The 20,054-nt window shown below is 51.8% G+C and overlaps 1 protein-coding gene across 1 annotated transcript in view; it reads right to left on the bottom strand.

The window, feature by feature from the left end:
* LOC133221224 (junctophilin-3) overlaps positions 1–18,848 on the bottom strand; it is a 37,392-nt gene extending 18,544 nt beyond the window's left edge. Inside the window, exons 1-2 of the mRNA XM_061369932.1 lie at positions 18,100–18,848; positions 2,126–2,903 (exon numbers count right to left, since the gene is read on the bottom strand). Of these exons, the coding sequence (XP_061225916.1) occupies positions 2,126–2,903; positions 18,100–18,481 (1,160 nt within the window). The 5' untranslated portion in view covers positions 18,482–18,848. The remainder of the gene's footprint in view (positions 1–2,125; positions 2,904–18,099) is intronic.
* Positions 18,849–20,054: the final 1,206 nt, after the last annotated feature.

Below are 20,054 nucleotides of genomic sequence, written 5' to 3'. Positions count from 1 at the left end.
GTTCCCTGAACAGCTGTCATCCATGATTGGTAACCCAGCACTAATGCACAGTGCACATCACATTGGAGTCTGTGCAGCAGATCAATAAAGGGCTTTCCAACACACCAGCAGCCTTCAGGCACTGGAGGCAATGGCAGTGCCATAAAAAGAGCCAAGCCCTGGGTTCCCAGAGCTTGCTTTCTTCCATGTGCATCTAGTAAAGGACAACTAGTTAAGACCAAACAATGGGCTGCAGGGTGGAGATGTCAGGTTGCTGGTGGGACCAGGTTAGTCTCTGACAGTATCCTCAAAGCAGTGCCCTCCCATTCATTTATTTCTTTGCATCTTCACTGATGACTGAAGGAGTCCTCTGTGACCCCCCAGTCCCACAGGTTTTCTCTTCCTCCATGCACACGTGTGATTACAGGATGCATCCTCCCTCCCAGCACTGCTGTTGCTGTCCAGCAGAGCTCAGGACCATCTTATCCCACCCAGTGCAGAGGAGGAAGGCACTCGTGCTCTGCATTCCTATCTGATTTGATGTTTTCCATTGTCTCTCATAAGCCCAGAGCTCATTAAGCATTTCCAACATGGGGAGGGGCCATACCTCTGCCAACTCCCACCCTCGTGTTTTTCCAGGACCATTACCACCTAGGGACAGAGGATGCTTGGGTTCTTAGACCTGGCATCCCACAGCAGACTAGAGCTCCACACTTCCAGGACTGCAGGAATGCCTTTGTACTGAGGCATTCACATCCCCAGATGACAGAGAAAGATCTGGGCTTTCCGCTGCTCTGCAGTCTGTTTCCTACCTGACAATCTGGTGGGATTTCTTTTCTTTTCCAAAGCTTTGACAACAGTTTGGTACAACATCAGCTCAAAAACATCATCAAGCCCAAATACGCTCCCAAAGCAGGCCTGGGAGTCTCATTTATATTGCAGATAAGTCATCGGTAGATGTGCTGATAAAGATTCCAAGTGTGACTCTGCATACAAATGATTCAGACTAATCCAGCACAGGAGACTGAAGAGGTACCTGGGTTTTTCCCTGAACCCCAGACCGTTTTCCTCAGCCTGGCTGCTGTATGTAGCATTTGCTCATAAACCAGAGAGGAATGACCATGCTCTAATAAACCATCTCCAAAGAGCCCTGAATTTGACAGAGGAGCCTTTTCTCCTCAGCTCACCTCTTGTTAGGAGCTACTGTAAGTCATGAAGTGCCAGGTGCCAGCTAGAAGGTGCTTTAGTTGTCCCTGCTTTGAGCTAGGAGTTGGACCCTATTTCAACCTAAATCAGACATTACTCCTATCCCCCTGCTCCCCCCTTCTTTCAGATACATCAGGTCCTTGCCCTGAATCACTGAGCAGTTCCATGATGGCTACAGCCAGCCCAGGGAGTAAGGGGTTTCTTGGGGCCAGTAGGGATTATTTGGGTACCCAGAGCTGCTTCTTTCTAGCAGAGCGTCAGGGAGGGCAAACCCTCCCCAAGCATCAGCTGCAGCCAGTGATTTGACTGCTTTTCCACTCAAAACCTCTTTTGGGAACAGAAATAGCTGGGAATCCTCACAGCACAGGCCAGCCCTGGGATGGCTCCTCTTGGCTATAAGTCAGACAGAGGATATAGGCAAACATCATCTCAGGAGCAATTCTGCTAAGGGTATCATCCTGCTTATTGAAGAGGCTAGGGAGAAATGGGGTAAATCACCCAGAAGCCCCTAAGTGACAGCTATCAGCTTGTGAGCCCCACATTGTCACCCACAAGTGCATGGCGCAATCACCCCTTGCACAGTGCTGTACCATTCTGGGTGACACTGCATGGCTGGGTTGCGAACACTCTGCATCCACATCCCACTTGGAATTAGCAGGAGAACAAATCAGCTCGTATCCACCTCAGTTTGAACATCATCCATGAGACCTGGACTAGTCCAGAAGCATGGCTTTCCAGGATGCTGAACACTCCCACTCTGTGGTCCAGCCAGTACCACAACATTTGCCTGCCTCCTTCCCTAAAAGCCTGCCAGCTTCCCTAAAACAACCCACCAGGCACCTACTACTGCAAAAAGTCTATTCCCACTTTTCCCATCAAACCGCAGCCACTGGGGCTTGACCCTTGCTCAGACACCACACTGGGATGGGGACCACCTTACCTGGATGCTGCAATCTCTGCTTTCTGCTTGGCGATGGTGGCCGCCCTCTCAGCAGCCTCGACGGCCCGATCCACCTTCTCACGGATCTTGCTGGCCCGCAGCGGGATGAGGTTCTTCCTCTTGCCGCTGACCAGGATGTTCTGCTTGTACTTGCCCTCCTCCTTGGTGCCGTCAGGGAAGGTCATGCAGCCGTAGCCATGGCGCTTGTTGTTGGCCCATTCTCCCTCGTACTTCAGCCCATCCGAGCGCTGGCTCACCCCGAAGCCCGACCGCTTGTCGTTCTTCCACTCGCCGACGTAGATCTCAGTGGTGGTGGCATCGATGTCGTCTTCGATGACGGAGAGCTCGGCTTCGCCCTCACCCAGGCTGATGGTGGAGTTGATGTCACTGGCGGTGGAGCTCACCGTGCTCATTCCGGCTTCGCTCCGGAAAGAGCTCTGCTTGCTCCGCTGGCTGGCCAAGGAGCTCTTGGACTCGGACTTACGGAGCTTGAGCCCGCTCAGCAGCGACCGCCGGAAGATGCCCTTCTTCTTGCTCTTGAGGATCTCGGCATCGCTGTGGGCCATGAGGACGAAGCCACCCCTGGAGACGGCAGGGCTGCCGGCCACCGCCGGCGAGGAGTCGGGGTGCAGCGCCGTGCCGTTGGTGTGCTCGCTGCGCAGGGAGTTGATGGACGTCCTCAGGGGTGACCTGATAACCGCAGCCATGCCGTAGGGAACGCTCTGCCGGACGCCGTAACCCTGGCGCATCCCTCCGACCCACTGGCCCTGGTATGTCCCTAGGAAGAGGAGACAAAAGCAAACAAAGGCTTCATGGCATGGCATCCTGTGGAACGCTAACGGCATCAAACCGTTCTGCAAGCCCTTGGTTAGCGGGAGCAATAAAGAGCAGCTCTGGATCCCAGTCCCATCTCTGTGACAAGGATTGCAATGTCATATTGTGGGAGGGCAAAAGATCTTGGTTGGATTGCAGGCTTGCACTCCAGCTGAAGCATGGAAATATTAGGAACCAGCCAAGGCATCACCAATCAGGGAGCGATGCTTCGAGGAACTGACCCTAATTTGAAAGGGAAGAGAGTGGGGATTTGGGGTAAGGGAATCGTTATCCGGAAGCAGACTCCGTCCCTATCAATGCTGCCGGCAGTGATCAAAGCGGATGGTACATTACAATGCATTTACTTATATACATAGCGCCTTTCATCTGGCATGTAGCAGAAGGGAGCTGCTCTATAGAAATAAAGGCCTCATGGGGAGAGATCCATTTGGTTATTCTCTTTGGAAATGTGCCCCTGTTTGAACTCCTGCATTTGTGTGGGCACTTACTGGAGTTGCTTAACTGGTCATTAATGGGTTGAAACACACAGGAGACCTCACTACAACACTGTGAATGGAGGCACAAGAAACCCACCCAGCCCAAGGAAGCACAACCAGAGTGTAATGCCTGCCCCATACACTGAAGTGCGTGGTGCCAATCTTCCCTAGGGTTTATAATCCCTTCGCCTCCTGGAGCTCAGCGACTGGCACACTTTCACATCCTATCCCAGCTGGTTGAACTGTGTGGCTTGGTTTTATTCCTAGGACTGCTTAATCTGTTCTGGACTAGCTCAAGGCACAGTGCTGGGAGGTGTCCCTGCCCACAGTGGGGGGGATTGGAACTGGATGATCTCAAGGTCCTTTCCAACCCAAATCAGTCTGTGAACCTATGATTCACTGCCTGCCTAAGCCCTTGCAGATGGATGAGCCCAGGAACAGCTCCTCGCCTGGCATTGGTGCTGCTGCTGGGATGCTGTGGCTGTTCCTAGCCCTTAGATGCCCTCCTGATTCCCAGTCCCGGCCGGTAATGCTGGGAGAGGCACAGGCAGCACCTCACAGCACCTCACAGCATCCCTTCATGCCAGCCCTGCTCCTGCACACCAAAGGAATCTAAAAATAGATGAGCTGATAGGGTGAACCCTTTGTGAATCCAACCAAAACAGCCCAGATGAAACCAACCCAATGACTATCACCGGCTCAGACTGATAAAGGCTTCCTGTCCCCTCTCCACACAAGATGCTCTTTGTCCTTAGCAATCAGAGTAAGCAATCCGACATGAGCAACCCCTTGGTTCCACCTCAGACAGCTCTTTTGGCTGCAAAGATATTGTTCCCTAAGATCCAGCCGCTTTGCTGGAGTGTTTCCTTCTCAACATTTCCCAACAGCCCAGCAGAAAGAACGATTAAAACAGGCTGTGCTGCCCATGCGCACCCCCAGTTCAGATGAACCCCTTTCTCACTACAAGGAGTGATTCCAACCCTACAGATACACATCCTTTTGCTCCTCTTCATTCCTCCTCCTCTTGATCCCACCTCCAGGGCTCCCTTAGGGTGGGGATGGGTACAGGCTGGAGCGGCTCACCCTAGGCACAGAAAGTGAACCAGCTCCCAGGCACATTTGCACAGATCCCCTGGAGCTCGGGCATCCTTCCCAGTGCTCCGATGCAAGCAGTGCCCCTGAATTGCTCTGTTATCTGGGTGACAGCCTTGTGCACCCCAAAACAATGCCAGCCCCAAGCTGAGGAAAAGACTTTCTTGGAGAACAGGGCCAGGTGGGCAGGATTTACTGAGGGTTTATAGGATTAGAACCAGGGAGGGAGGCAGAGCACCAGGATTATGGAAGGCACTGGCAGGGCAGGGTGAGGAGGTGGTGGCAGTTCCTGCAGGGAGAGGGATGGGGGACAATACGGATGGCAAACAGCTCAGAGGAGACATCAGACATGTCCTGTGGTTGGGTTTGGGCAGTGAGCCTTGCTCGCCCTGCTGCAGTCCACTTTGGGGTCCCCAAGAGCATGCAACAACCATTGCTGTGCCCCCATGGCTCTCCCCATGCCCAATGTCACATTGAAATGGTCTCTGTGGAAGGGGAGACACCATCGGGCTCTCCATCCATCCCCTGCAGACCTGGCACTGTGTCACTCCCCTTCCTGGTTCCTTCCCAAAGCATCTGGGGAGCAACGGGCAGCAGATGGGTGAGAGACATTTCACCCAGTGCTCCGAGCACCCCTGCTAAGGGAGCCCAAAAGATGGTTGTGATGCCCTCACACCATGCTCAGCCTCCTGTTTCCCTTAGAGATGGATTCAAAGGGTTTCAGGGAGAGGTGCCCCTGTGGGCAAGAGGACAGGGAGAAAAGGTCCTGCAAGAGATCTGTCAGAGCTCTGCCCTGCCTATGCCCTGGATTCCCTTTCCCTTCGATGGTCCCTTGACCTCCCTGTCCCCAGCAAACCTACAGCTGATGAAAACCCCACCGGATTAAACCAAAGCACTGCAAGGCAGACACAGCCCTTCACTGAAAACCAGAGGCAGCAGCAAAGAGCAGAACAAAGCGCTGTTGGAGCAAGCGTGATAGCGCATCTCAGCCGGAGAGAGGCAGCAAATTGGCCACAGCAGGTTACAGCTGCAGTGTATCTCCAGCAAGGCAGAGGTGCCTGGGAAGCTGTCAGCTTTGCATGGCCTTAAAACCTGCTCCTAGAATTGCACAGGTGCCATCTACATCTCCTTGGTAAAGCCAATTTTAGTAAGCAAAGGATGTAAGGGCTTGAGGAGCCACTCCATCCATCCAGTCCATCCTGATTCTCCCCTCCTGGCATCATGGAGCAGCCCCCATTAGAGAGCAAAACCCAAACCCAAAGTCTGCTTTCGTGGGTGGTATTGCCCTCCTGATTGCTTCCCTGCTGGAGGCAGCATCATGGATTACCTCTGAGGATTGCCTAGGGGGATCCCAATGGCCACCAAGACATCTGGACAACTTCATAGTCACCAGCAGATCAAAAAGCTTCCTTCCAGGTAGCTGATTTCATCCATACTTTCTCACCCAAACAGCACTCCTTCCTCCATCTGACTTCATCATGTTTCAAATCCCTAAATATCCCAGGATTTGGACATGAATACTGGAAGGTCTCAGAGCCATTTGATCTGCATTGCTGAGCACTGCCACCTCCTCCCCTCGCACTGCTCAGTTTAACCTCTGCCCCCTAACATTTGCAGATATATGCACAAAGCTTAATCTCACAAGGAGCTGGGAGACTCTTTCTCCCTTCAGAGGAGACAGAGGTTTATGATTTTCCACTTTACGTGCCAGGATGGAGCAGCTATAGCCATTTCATTGCTCAGGAGGTGAAAAGGGAGCAGACAATGGGAAGCCTGTGTGGTGGGGACCATAGGATGGGGTTGGGTGCAACAGGATGAACACATCTGATGCGAAAGGTCCCCAGGTTGATCTGCTGAGGTGCTGAGCTGAGGTCCTCAAGGACTTCAGTGCAAAGAGAGAGCTGAGCACCTCCCAGGGTATGGGCAGAAAAGCAGATGCCCTCTTTCAACTGTGTGCAAGGTGGGAACGTGCCTCCATTGGGATGGGAAGCAGGGAGCAAGCCAACACTACCACAATCATGGCCACAAGCTGATTGCATTGCCCAAGCCAGGGCCCTATGGAAAAGTGGCAAAACCACTGTGATAGAGGATAATTTCTGGGGTATAAAATGCACCAACTTCTTCTCCCCAGCCATGCAGGTCACTCCCATGGCTGCCTCCAAGATGCCACAAATACCCATCCCACCTCTATGAGGCTCTTTTACACTGAGCAAAAAGGACAAAGAGCATCCAAGAAAGTCTTGGACATGGAAAGGAAACCCTCCTGAGGCAGGTAATTTGTGACTTCGTATGGTAATACAACCAATGCAACAGCTCCTTCCGTACTATCAATACTTGCAAAACGCTTTACGAAGCATTAATTGCTTGAGATCAATGGAGTGATTGTGTAAGGGAAAATGCAACACCCGTTACGTGGTCAGGGCAGCATCATACAGACAGCTAGTGGTAGGGCTAGATGGAAGTGTGGAGTATAGGAGAGCACTGGGTAGCCAAGCCAGTAAATCTCCATCACCACCATGATCCTGCTGAAAAGAGGGCCTGATCCTGCCCTGGGAATGGGATTTTGCAGCAAAATCAGAGCCCAGAGAATGAGCAGGTTGAGTTCTTGCTTGCCATAGATTCACAGGCAGGAATTCTTGATTCCTGGTGTAATCACTCCAGCATGATGTAGGCAAGGTAAAGGTAATGTCAAGAATGGTGGGGATGTAGCCACACACAGAGATAAGGAGAGGGAATAACCTGAGGCTACGAGAAAGTAACCGAGAGTATTCACCTTTTGGAAACAGCGGATGGAATGTGAGAAAGGGAACAGGCTTGCAGGAAATATGGGGAAGGTTGGGATGGGATAGGAACCTGGGGAAAAGAGAATGGGCAATGCAGTTGTTGGCTACTTTTGCTTGTGTTCTTAAGCCTGAGTTTTGGAGGTTCTTGGCTTGCTCCCCTTTGGAACAAGGTTGGGATGTTTCCAAATGGCTTTTTAAGCTCCTGCAGGAATTTCTGTTTCCCAGAAGTCCATGCAGAGTCCCATTCTTGGCTGGAGCCACGCAGGCTGAAAGCAGAAAGCGGGAATTCACTGGCCTCCGAAGCATCATTCCTGATTCTCCAGCAGAAGATCATACGTTTGGAGAAATGACAACCACCAGAAAGTGATCTAATTCATTGCAGCTCCTCAGTGCTTTCTCAGCATTTGGCTCAGGAGGCTAAGATTCATTCTGGGAAGAGAGCAGAGACTCTGCAGGGCTGCTCCTGTTGTCCCCATAATGCCAAACCCCCTGAAATCGGCGTTTGCCTTGGTTGCCCCTTGGAGAAACAGGGAATCGTGCAAAGCTGGTGGCGAGGTGGCTGGGTTCAACCCCTGCGCCTCATGTTCCCTGCTGTGAAGAGGGATGACGCAGCCACACTCCATCAGTTCAGCTGGGTATGGGGAAGACTAATTAGCTCCTATCTGCAAGTGCTCCAGGAGGATCTGAGGCATTATAGACACTGGGAAGAACAACAGATTTCCATTCATTTCGCCAGCTTTGCCAAAGAGATCTGGGGGTTTTCCTGGGGAGAGGGAAGGATGAGACTAATCTCCAGCTCCAGCTCATCCCTTTGGGATGCTGTGGTGGGGCTCATGTGCTTGTTCAAGCAAGGTTGCTGCTTGTTCTTGCAGACAAGGTCTTAACCATGGCTGGGGAGAGGCAACCAGCTCATGTCTTGCTCTTGGCACACAGCACCCCAGGCTGAAGCCTTGGGCAAGAAGAATCACTTCACTGATGCCGTTTTAATCCATGCCTTTTTGCACACAAAAATTGAGGGTGATGGGCTGCTCACAGCCCAGCAATGCAGATGGGGCTTCCCTTGGCCCAGGGTGAGACCACATACTTGGATATAAACCTGGTTCATCTTTACCATGGCACTGTATGGAGACAGAAGTCAGGATTTTGGGGTTGGAATGTCTACATTTCCTTTCCTCCCTCTCCCGGTACCCAAGGATTTGGCATTTTGCAGTCCTCTGAGCTTGCTGGCTCCAGTCCAGGAACACTATTAAGTAGGAGTGTTATGGACTGAAGGTTGCTCACAGGCGCTTCCCAAACCAAGACAATCAGTTCCATGTTCTCCTCGAAAAAGCCCTTGGCAAGCACATAGGATAAAGCGCACGAGGAGATTTGCACCGACCTGCCCTGCTTCACTCCACTTCAGCTTCTCACATGGAGAAACTCAAGCAGCTATTTAGGATGCTGTAAAGCATTCTGAGGTCGGTGGGCACATGCATACTTTTATCACAATATGACCTTGGAAAAAATCAAAACACTTGGAAAAATATTCCTTATCCATCACTATCACGAAGTTAAAAACCCCACAAATAACCCACTGTCATGGCTCAGTGTAAAGTATTTCAAGGCTAGCTAGAATAATCATCAACACGAGCACAGCTACCCAGACTTCCATAGACATGGGAGCAGCAAGCTTCAAAGGATATGTTCCTCTTTAGCCTCTGTCCCATCCTTGAAGCACAGCCAAGATCTGCCTGTCATAGTGACTGTGTTTGGCAATGGCAGTGATCCAAGCCTCCCAGGTTGCTTTTGCCACTCAGCAGAATTTGGGAATGAGGTCTGCATTGTCCAAAGTGTCCACCATCCACATTTCCAAACCAAGCTGAAGTCACTAGGCCTTACAAATTGCTCATTTATCTTGTGAAGGATCCTTCCTGGTATGCTCACATCTCCCCCCTCCCCATCTCTGAACTCTGCAGTGTATTAATTAAAGACATCCGACGGCAATAAGTAGGCTGGTCTCTTGAATGATGATGGAAGAAGCAGGTTTTACAGATACCACGTTCCAGCTATTCAGTATCAGAAAGACCCAGGAAGGACTGATGCACAAATCGTGTTTGGCGTCTCAGAAACACCTATCCCAAAGAGAAGATGTACAGGAGAAAAGAGAGGACTGGAGGATGCTAATTCAGCCTCAGATCCTGGTGGTGCAATGATAGGGACAACCTTGTTGGCCACCTCGGTTTATATCCAGCAGTCAGGCAACCTTCTTGGCAAAAACATGCCCCCCAAATGTGCTACCTCCAGGTGTGGGTCCTCCCAAGCATTGATGTGGGTGCCAAGACATCCCAAGAACTGTCCTTCCTGCACTCCTGGCAGCAGGACAAGGCATTGTGCTGGGTGACTTGCATTTCCTGCTGTGTGCCCAACACAGATGTTGTCCCCCAGATGTTCACTTAAATCCTACACAAGCATGATGTGGAAGGTTAGGACTTCTCAGCTGCATTGCCCACTATGAAAGGTGGGAATCAGTGATGGCACATGTGTGCAATGTCGCACGGATACAGCATCAGTGGTGAGTTATCTCTCCCCAGCGCTGCCAATGGTCTCCATGCCTCTGACCATCACCAGGCCATGCTAAAAACACAGTCAGGTGCTTCTTATGTGGTTGTTAATATGCCAAAAATACGCTCTGGTAAGTGCTTACACAGGGGAAGAAATAAAGTATGGATTTTTGAGTATGCTAATATAATCTGCAGGCACAAGCACGTGATGGATGTTAGTCATACTGCTTAATGTGAGGCTGGATACGTACATATATGATGGGCACAGTGAGGTCCTGGCATCCTTGGAGGGGACAAGGGGAAGAAGGAAAGGAGAAGGGAGGAAAGCAATGAAGAATGAAGAGGGAAGGACTAGAGAGGACATGAGCTGCTTTGTTAACTCCCTGGATGGTGGGTAGCATTAAGTCTGTTGCTGGGGCTCAACAAATACTGAAGCATTACAAGTCCGCAGCTCCTATCAGCATAGTTAGCTTGCACTTTTAAAAGCTAAATGGCAGGGACCCTTCATCTAAGGAAATAAACCAGTGGAGTTGCTGCATTTGGGTGATGTGCCGTAGGAGATCACTTTGCAAGCAGGTAGAAATGGGTGCAGGAATCACCCTAGTAGAGCCAAGTGCCTCGTGGGACACCTGCAGCAGCAAGAGCCTGGGGCTGGAGAGAAGAGATGGATCTATACAGCCTCAAGCAAGGGAATCTGCCTCCTCCTCTGCAGATGCAAATAACCACATAGAGTAACTCTGGGTGAAATACCACAGAACAGGGATTGCTCAACCACTCGGGAAAATCATCTGAAAGGCGGGTTTTCATCATCAGGAGTGATCATGTGGGGGATATGAGCTTCATCCAAAACACGGGAGTCCTTTACGTTCTCATTGCCATGAGGCCTGCTCTGAAGATGCTTTGCAATCAGATCAGCAGAGGCAAGCTACTTCCCTCGCTGGCAAACATTAATGTGCATCATGGTACTGGAAAGATATTTGCTGATACTTGCACTTACACATGGGAAACTGAGGTGCAGAGCGAGGTGGAGGATGAGCTCCTCCAACAAAACGAGGTGTGTGTCTCTTTCTGCTGCAGGCACAAAGTGGCTCTGCACAGCCCACAGCAAACATATGGAATGGGGCAAAGCCTTGAAGTCGGTGCCCTACCTCTGAAGATAAGCCAGGCTACAGGAATTAAGCCATTTTCCACAGGGAATGGCCAGCAATGAGTATGTGCCTTTACAGTACTAATTACATAAAAAACACGTATGGAAATTCAGCTCAGATAACATCTGTGAGATGAGCATCCTCCCATACCCATGACCAGGTCCAGACTCTCCTGACAACAACTTCCAAGGCACTTTGGCTATTTGCTGTAAGAGGGAAAAAGCTCAATTTGCTCTCCCTGTGCAGGAAAACACAAGTCCATCCTGAGCATCCCCTCCCTCTTATCCCTTATTGCTTCTGCTTCCCCCAGCCTGTTTGCATTAGTAATTGCCTTTTCCAGCCATCATTTGGAGAAATGCTTTAAGCCATTACAATGGCAATCAAATCCCGGCATCGCTAATTCTGATGGAGCTCACAATGTGTCTCAGGCCAGTTGTGATTTTCCTTAAAGTGCCAGGTCCTGGAGTCAGGGGAAACAGAGCTTGTCAAAAGGAAAGAATGGGAAAAAAGAAACTTCTAGGTTTCCTGAGAGCGGGAAGTGCCAGGCTCACTGGAGACAGTTGAGGGAGCATCATCCCCTGGTGAAACGGGGCCCATGGGCAGCTGAATCCCTGCAGATTCAGCCACCAACTGGGGCCAAAACTAGGATGAGGCTTTCACACAAGGGGTGAGAAACACATTAACATATCACTCAGCTCCTTTATTACAGCTAATGTGCTCCTCTTACAAAGCAGAGTGAAATCGGGCTAATACTTAGTCCATTAATCCCCCAGCGCTCTAATCCTCATCACAAACCCTGTGATCTCACCCCATTTCTGAGCAGAGCTCACAGGAGTAAGGGCTAATTCGCCAATGCTCACACGCAGTGCTGTATGCCAGCACCAGGCTTTGGGGGTCCATGGGATGAGGCTGAGCTCCCCATGGATGTGGGATATGAGGCTGCACCAGGAGCAGGGATAGCGCAGGATGAGGTGAGGTGAAAGCAAGATTTATTTCTATCCTGTGAGATAAATGGTCAATCTCTAATGCAGTCCAGGGAAACACCTCACAGACCCAAAGCGATGCCCTGAGCAGGGAATTATACCTTTTTAGCAATCATATTGGTGCAAATGTCTGCAAATTTAGGGATCTTGCTCTGGCTGTTCACTCATTCATGAAAATTCATGATGCTCTGCTGTGTGCTACGAGTAAGTGGAACATCTTCAGGGAATCATTTTGCAAAGGAGTGGCTGTTCTAAGGGAATACCCATGCATTGATTGAGACTTTTAAGGATTTTGGATTCAGAAGGAAGAATCTGTCTTTGAAAAGCCAGTATCAGCCCCAAAATACAACCACTTGCCATTCAAGTGGTTGGGGCTTTTTTTTCCTCCAAGCTCCCCTTTTTTGTTAACCAATGGTTTAAATTAAACAGCAAATTAGCATCAAGGCTCTCCTGCAACTACTGCAAACTCCTGCCAAAGAATTCCTTTACTGCTCAGGACTTCAGTCAATGTCAAAGACAGACCCCGAACAGGCAAACCCTTCCAAATCTCGTAAGGTAAATACTAAACCACAGTGTTGCCTCCTCTAAGACCATCACCAGCTCCATCCTGCTCGGGTGTATCTCCAAGTCATGTCTATGTTAATACGGATCATTCATCTACATCAGCGTTACCTGACTCAGAGCATTCAAAATTTATCAGGTTCATTTTAAAATCGAGGCATTTTTAAAGAGAAGGCATTTTTAGCTCTCATCTGCTGGTTTCCAAGCCTGTAAGAATGACTTCTCTGCAATAGCCTGGGTGGAAACCTTGCTTCGAAAATGAAGCTGAAAATCTTGCAAAATCACATGATTCCACAAGCTGGAGCTTCAAGGGGAAAAAAACCACTGAGCTACAGGAGCAGATGTCACCTAACCACGAGGGGCCCCATGGGATATCAAATCACATGCAAATACCCTGAGATTCGCATTGAAAGCCATGAGAAACCCACCCCAGCATCCCCAGTGAGAGGATATTTAAACAGCACTTCACTGCTTAGGTCACCCTCTATTATGCGTCAAGGGGAGAGGTGTAAGGAGGCCAGACTGCCCCAGGGTTGGGGTCCTACATCATCCCCTGGAGATGGGTAGCATCCTCAAGAAGATAGAGTGAGGGTCTGAGCCGGTCTGACAGTTTTCATCTCTCATCCTTTCCCCTGGGGTCAAAATCCTTCCTCCTCTGTCCTAAGCTGTACTGAACCTAAGCATCATGTTCCAGTGAGATAAGTTATTACCATGAGTTCATGTCATTTATTTTTAATGACGCTGGTCACAATCTTCATTTAGTATTTTGATTCATTTTTTCTATGCTCAGTGGGTCCTGACGCCTCAGCTCTTGCTCTCCTATAACCGCTGCCGCACTGCGAGCAACTTCCGTACCAAATCTAGGCGGTGGGATGCTTCATCAACAGAGTTCATAGCTTTTATCTTTAATTATCAGGTTCTTAGGGGGTTGTCTGGATCTGCAGGAAGAGGGAGGATGGGGAATCAGGGCGCACTTGTATTTGCTTGTTTCCGCCCACTATTTAAAGTGCATCAACAATTCCTACCCGGCAGCAAAATAAGACGAGAGCTGGTACTTTTAAGGTAATTCTGACATCCGTGCTATGAATAGACCACATGGAAATTTGCCCTCGCTAGCTGGTTCCCTGATGCTGTAGAGGAACCCGTGGAAAACCCCACTATGGAGAGAGGCATGAGGCAGCTGTCAGAGATGCTGCTGCCCTTAGAGGCACTGGCTGGTGGTGGTTCATTCAAAACCCCTTCCTGGACCAGCATCACGGCATACCCCAGTGCATCCTCCCAAGAGCAGCCCTTTACACCGGCAAAGGGCCTGTTTTCTGCCAAATATCTCATGTTTTTCACCTCCTCACCCATATTAAAGCCATTTGGTTGGTAGCTCCTGGTGCACCCACTTAAGAGGGCAGCTTGCAGTGTCACCAGTGCCACTGCAGAGGTGGGGAAACTGGGGCAGGACAGGCTGCGAGACAGCCCGCACCAGCAGCTCCCACTGCACTGCTTTCCTCTCCCCATCGCTTGCAAAGCAGGAACATTTCCCAGCCTGGGCCAAGAAAACCTACATGCCTACTCACATGGTGCTAACAATGAAAACACTAATTATATTTCACTCACCTATCAAAGGGATGATTCATTTAGGTGAGTGGGCACGGAGGATTACACAAGATAAGCACCATGATGCGACTGCCCGTCTGTTTTGGGGTAGCCCTCCTGAGAAACAAGGCTGTGTGCAGCACATGGGAACCTGGGATGTGGGTAGCAGAGGGAGGGACCCAGCACGGACCAGGGAATCACTGAGAGCCATTCCCTAAGGGCTGGCTGGGCAAGCGGAACTCAAGCAAGGGGCTGGTGCCCTCCTTGAGACCCTGTCTGGTTTCGGATCCCAAATTCTCAGGTGGGGAGAGGTGGAGGGAGGATAAAAACAGCACTGAAAGGGCAAAAGAAGATCTGGAGCTTCCTTCCTGCACCCCACCTCATCCTTTCCCCACAGCCACCATTTCAGCAGCTAAACCCATACCCAATGCACAGCCCTAGGATTCCTGTGGCAAGCCTGCAGCTACCACTCCAACTGTGTGCAGGGTAAAATCCCTGAGTGTTTCCAATCTGTCCAAGGAGTTACAGAGAGGCAGAAATCAGCTGAGATGTCTCCAGACCTGCTCAGGTGGGTGTCTCCAATAGGAGGTTTAGAGAACCTGCTCTAGAGAGGTTCCACCAGCTCCAGCAAGGACCAGAGCAGAGGCTCCGGCTCACATTGGTACTGATCCAGGTGGATTCAGCCCCTTTCACCTGAAGCAAGGGAGCAATCCTGCTCCCTCTCCGGACTTGGACTGAATCAGGCCCAGCAAATAAGCAGTGCAACTCCAGCATCCGACTGAAGCAACCATCAGGATCCTGGTTTATGTAATACCAGGGAGCTTCTGGATGGGGGCAGCAGGGATTTCTGGCAGAAAGATAAGGACATGTCCACAGTATTGAGGTTTAGGGGGGTCCAAGTGTACGTGAGCGTGCAGGGGAAAAACAGGACAGTGCATACATGTGCCATACATGGGTCAGGCGTGTGCCAAGGAGACTGGGCAAAGTGTGGGCTTTATAAGGGAAGAGAGAGGCTGCTTTTGCATAGTTGGGCTCTGTGGGATAGGTTTACGTTGATGGACACGTATCCACCCAGCCCAGGGAACACAGCTCGCATTCACCTGGTGCATGCACGGGTCGGAGAGGGCTGTCCCTGGGCTGGGGGCAGACCATGTGCATGTGGGTATGCATGAGAAGGGGCGAAGCGTCTCCTCGGCGTGGGGAGGAGAGGCGTGTGTGCATGGCGATGAGTGTGCCCGTGTGGGAGGTGTGAGAGCTGCAAGCTGCATGTGGGGGAAGCGTGCGTGCCTGTGCGAGCACCCGGCGTGGGGATGGGGACGGCACCCGGGGCGGCGAGCAGAGACAGGGCATAGGGATGGCAGCGTGGGTCAGGCCACCGCATCCCGTTGCTCAGTGTCCAAGCCCTGTGTGCATCAACACACGCGCATCAGCCACGCAAAGTACCGCTGACCAAGACTCACTGGTGGAGTGTTGGGGTTTGTCCTCACCCGTTATTGTGTAAGGGAATGGTGAAACTGGAGCTAAACCCATGGATTTTGGGGCACATCACTTCCAGAGCCTCGCTGTGCGTTTAGGGACCCATCCCCTAGCCATGGTTGATGTGCTAAAAAAGCATAATGCAAGGGATGAATATTTATCTGTGGGTGGCAAGTGACAGATGCTGGGGCGAGGATTCTAGGATACTTCAGTTTGATGAAGGTAATAGCTTGAATAGATTAATGAGAAACATCCTTCCCAACAGTTGCCTCCTCTGTGCCATAGCTACTCAGCCACCCCTCCAGCAGAGCTCCTGCACACATCGGGTTCTTGCATCTAAATGCTCAAAGTTCATCAGCGTTCAGTATCCAAAAAGGCTGGAGATGTCCAACTTTGGGGTTTTCCACCCAGAACCGATACAGGCAACTGGGAAAGGGCCACGGGCTCTGAATACTTTTGCAACCAAGTTGGTGAATGTGCAATTTTGGCTGTGTTCAGTCACTCCGTGGTGAGTGCCCAACTGAAATGGGGGGAAGCTGGTGTGGAGGAGCCCAATCGGGGCGCGCATGGGGTGTCCCTGCTCCTGGCAGCACAATGGGCTTGGCCACAGGTACCACCCTCACTTTGCATTTCCCCTCCTAGGAAGGCTTCAGAGTGCCTGAGGAAGCATTTTGCTACAGACGCTGCCCTTTTCCCCCACTGATCTCCCTACCTGATAAACATCCAATACAGCTTCTCAGTCCCCAGGCACCAAGAGGCTGGTCTGGCCTGACAAGATGGAAGAGGAAGCTCTTTGCTTCTGGTAGGTTCTCAGAAACGGTGAAACCGCTGGTAAACCACCCCAGTTTGGGGATGCTCCCCAGGGTTCCCAAACCACTGCTGCGCTGCAGCTGATGGAGACAGTGCTGGCCTGGGGGCACGTGTGTGCCCTGCAACACCCAGCCCTCAGAGAGCTGTAGTTTGTTATGACTTCTGCCTGCCTTCCTGCAACCCTCCCCTGGTAGGGGCTGAATGCCATAAGGGGAGCAGGGAGACAGCTCTCACATTGAGCACACAGAACCCCCCCACATCTCCTCCTGACTGCTTTGAACGTGGGAGACCGCAATTATTCTCTGGCCAAGCAGCTTTATTCTCAGCTGAAGGACTGCTGGGATTTATCGATGGCTTGGAAACGCACACCTGGCAGATCCCAGCCCAGACCCCAGCGTTATTCCAGGCGGCTGAAACAAAAGGTTGCAGCTCTATTTGCCTTTAGGAGAAAGCCACCAGCATGAAATTATCATTAAAACCCAAGATATTGTTCCACTTCTCCCTTCCAGAGCATAAAAGAGCAGCTGCAGGAAATGTTTAATCTTGCCTGCCTGTATAATCACAAAGCAACCAACTAGGTTTTATAGAGAAAGGTCTTGCAGCACCTTTCAGGACGGCTGCGATGGAGCTCATCAATGCTGTAATTTCCTTAATGAAGCAAAATAATGGAAAATTATAATATCTTAAATAAAATAATAATTAAAAAGAGCCTGCTTTAGATGGACACATTTGACAGTGAAAGAAGGGGCCAGGGGTGCTGAATGCCCTCAGCCACTGGTAGGTAGGCCTGGACCGGATTATGGTGGCAATAGAGATGGAAGTAGCCACAAACCATGAGACAGGATGATACAGCCACTTACAGCAAAGCACCAGCTGCTTCCCCTAGTTCAGCCTTTAAGCTTGTTTAAGTCCAGCAATATTTTGTTTTGGGTCGCTCCAATTGGGTTTTCCTGTTTTTCATTTAATCCCAGTTTCCCTTCAACATCTCATTAAGCCGCGTTGACGGCAGAGAATAGCTTTGATGATCCCTCTGAGCCCCTGTGCTAAGCATTAAGCTGCAAACTAGGAATGTAAGACTCTTGTCTGAATTAAAGTCTTCTGCCTGGTGTTATTAAGCAAGGGACTGCGTTTGGAGGGGCTGCAGGGCACACAAAGACCCCAGCTCCTCCTTGGGAGCATTGGCAGCACTAGAGGTGCTCCCGTCTGCTCTGGACACCCCTACACACTCTCACTTCCCCCCTGCCTTGGGTTGCTTCAATATAAATCCTACAGGTCCCAGTGATGCAGTGAGAACTGCAAATCCCATGTGCAACTTGGGTTGTTTCCTGATGGCTCAGCCCATCCCCATCCTCCAACCACCACTGGGTGAGAGCTGGGTGTCGTGTCCCCCCCCACCTCCCCAGTGCAGCCAGCTCCCATCCCCAAAAACCCTGGTTGAGGAGAGAAGGGGGCAGGACCTGGCACCCAGGGACCCATTGAACATGTGGGGCTACCTGTGGCAAAGAGCTGGGCTGATGCCACAACGGGCTGGTTCCCTGTCTCCTATGGGGTATGGGCATCCCTCCCTCCACATCAGCAGGGTGCAAACTCCCAGACTCCAGCCTTAACCCAGGATCCCTGTTTGAAGGTTTCCACCCTACAGCATCACCCACCCTAGCCAGGAAGGTATCAATGCAGCACCTACCTCCATCCGAGTAGGTCTCTGTCCCGTAGCCATCCTGTAATCCATTGCTCCAGGTGCCTTCATACTTGGCCCCATTTCCAGTGCATTCTCGGACCCCGTACCGTCCCTTAAATCCATGGGTCCACTCTCCTTTGTACACCCACTTCCCTTTGCTCTCCATGCCAATGCCATGGCGCTTGCCCTGCGCCCAGGTGCCCTGGTAAGTGTTGCCGCTGGGCCAAGTGTAGACCCCCAGCACCTCAAAGCCGTGACTCCAGGAGCCCGAATATTCACCTTGACCCTTGGGGCCGGTACAGATTCCGTGGCCATGAGCCTTTCCGTCCTCCCAGCCTCCACAGTACGACCCTCCATCGTCAAAATTAAACCTTCCCCCACTGGACATGCATGTAACTCGGTTTGAAAATCCCCAAAAAGGTGAAAAAAAAAAAAAAAAGGAAAAAAAAAATTAAAAAAAGCAGGAAATAAAATGCGAACGATGACTTGGGAAAAAAGAGAATTTAAAAATCAGATCAGTCGCAATCATGCACCAGATCCAAGGGAGCTGCTTAAGCCAGTTTCTTGTGATTATTCATTCTCTGGGAGTACGTTCAGGATCAGTTCTCTCTTCCCCTGCTGTGGAGACAGTATCATTAAACAACAAAAAAAAAAGTAGCAGCAAGAACAGCAGCAGCTATTGGGTTTTGGTGCAAACGACTCCACCTAAAAACCATCCACGGCAGGGAACGGGGGTGGGGGAGGAAAAAAAATAGGGGGAAAAAGGGAAAAATAGGGAAAAAGGGAAAAAAAAGAGGCCAAATTCCAAGAGAAGGAGAAAGAACCCCGGGAAGAGCCGCGGCTCCTCACAGCCCCCGCTGCGCCCCGCGCCCCGGGCTGCCCGCCCGCCCGGCCTGGCTGCGGCGCGGGGCCGGAGGCGGCGGCGGCGGCAGCGGCGGCATGGCGGGGATGATGCGGGGATGATGCGGGGCTGCGGGTGGAGGGGATGCGGGGCTGCCGGGTGGCGGCGGCGGCTCAGCAGCAATGCGGCGCCTCGGCCGCTCCCGCTCGGCTCCCCCCGCTCCGGGCCTCGCACCCGCGCCCTAAAAACTCGACATCGCCTCCGCTATATCTTTACAGACACACCCCCCCCCCCGCAACCCCTCGCCCCGCAGACCGCCCTCCTGCCCGTCCGTCAGTCTGTCTGTCCGCCCCCCCAGCAAACCTCACTGCCGGGAGGACCCGCTCGCCTCGCCCAGCGGATCCCGCATCTCAGCCGGAGGATGCTCGGGAATGAGGCTGGATGCCGCGGTGAGGGGCTGGGCAGCGGCCTCTCTCCGCTCGCACAGCGCTCCCCCCCAACCCCGCCCGCACCACCACCTCCTGCTCCCTACGGGGATAAATCCTTGCTTATTAATGAGAGGATCCTGGGCTTTCTGCTCTGCCTCAGCTCCCGGCTCCGGGCTCAGGGTGGATTTAAAGAGACAGGAACTGCGTCTCCTTCGCCTCCCTCCCCGGCAAGGCCGCAGCCCCCCGCTCCCCCCGGCACCCCGCCGCGGCTCCGGGATGCTCCTATTTATCCCTTCATCTCTCCCCCGCCCCGCTCCCGCCTCTTCTCCTTCGATGCGACGAGGGGCGGCCGCTCCCTGCCAGACCCGGGGTCCCCGTTTCCCAGTGCGGGGACAACGGGAAAGGGCCAAACGCCTTTGTTCAGCGCCGGCAGAGCCAAGTCTCCGGGCAGACTTCGCTCCGTGCCGGGTCCAGCACACTGCGACTGCAACACGGATTATTTATTCATGGAAAGGCCGTGCTGTCACTCCAGGTTTATGGCAGCGGTCCCGGCTGTATCCCCTCCTGGCTGGGCTGATGCACACCTTGGTCTTCTCCCTTCAACACAGGGCACCTCACTGGGGCCCTTCCTATCCGTTGGAAAGGGGCAAAGCAGCAGGAAGCCCCCACCAGTCCTGTCCACAGATTTGTTT

Source organism: Neopsephotus bourkii, unplaced genomic scaffold, assembly GCF_033783945.1.
Source record: "Neopsephotus bourkii isolate Nb327-2 ecotype Australia unplaced genomic scaffold, CSIRO-AGI_Nbou_v1 NB_1525, whole genome shotgun sequence".
NCBI lineage: Eukaryota > Metazoa > Chordata > Aves > Psittaciformes > Psittacidae > Neopsephotus > Neopsephotus bourkii.
The sequence above is the reverse complement of the archived record's forward strand: the minus strand, read 5'-3'. Positions and strand labels throughout refer to the sequence as shown.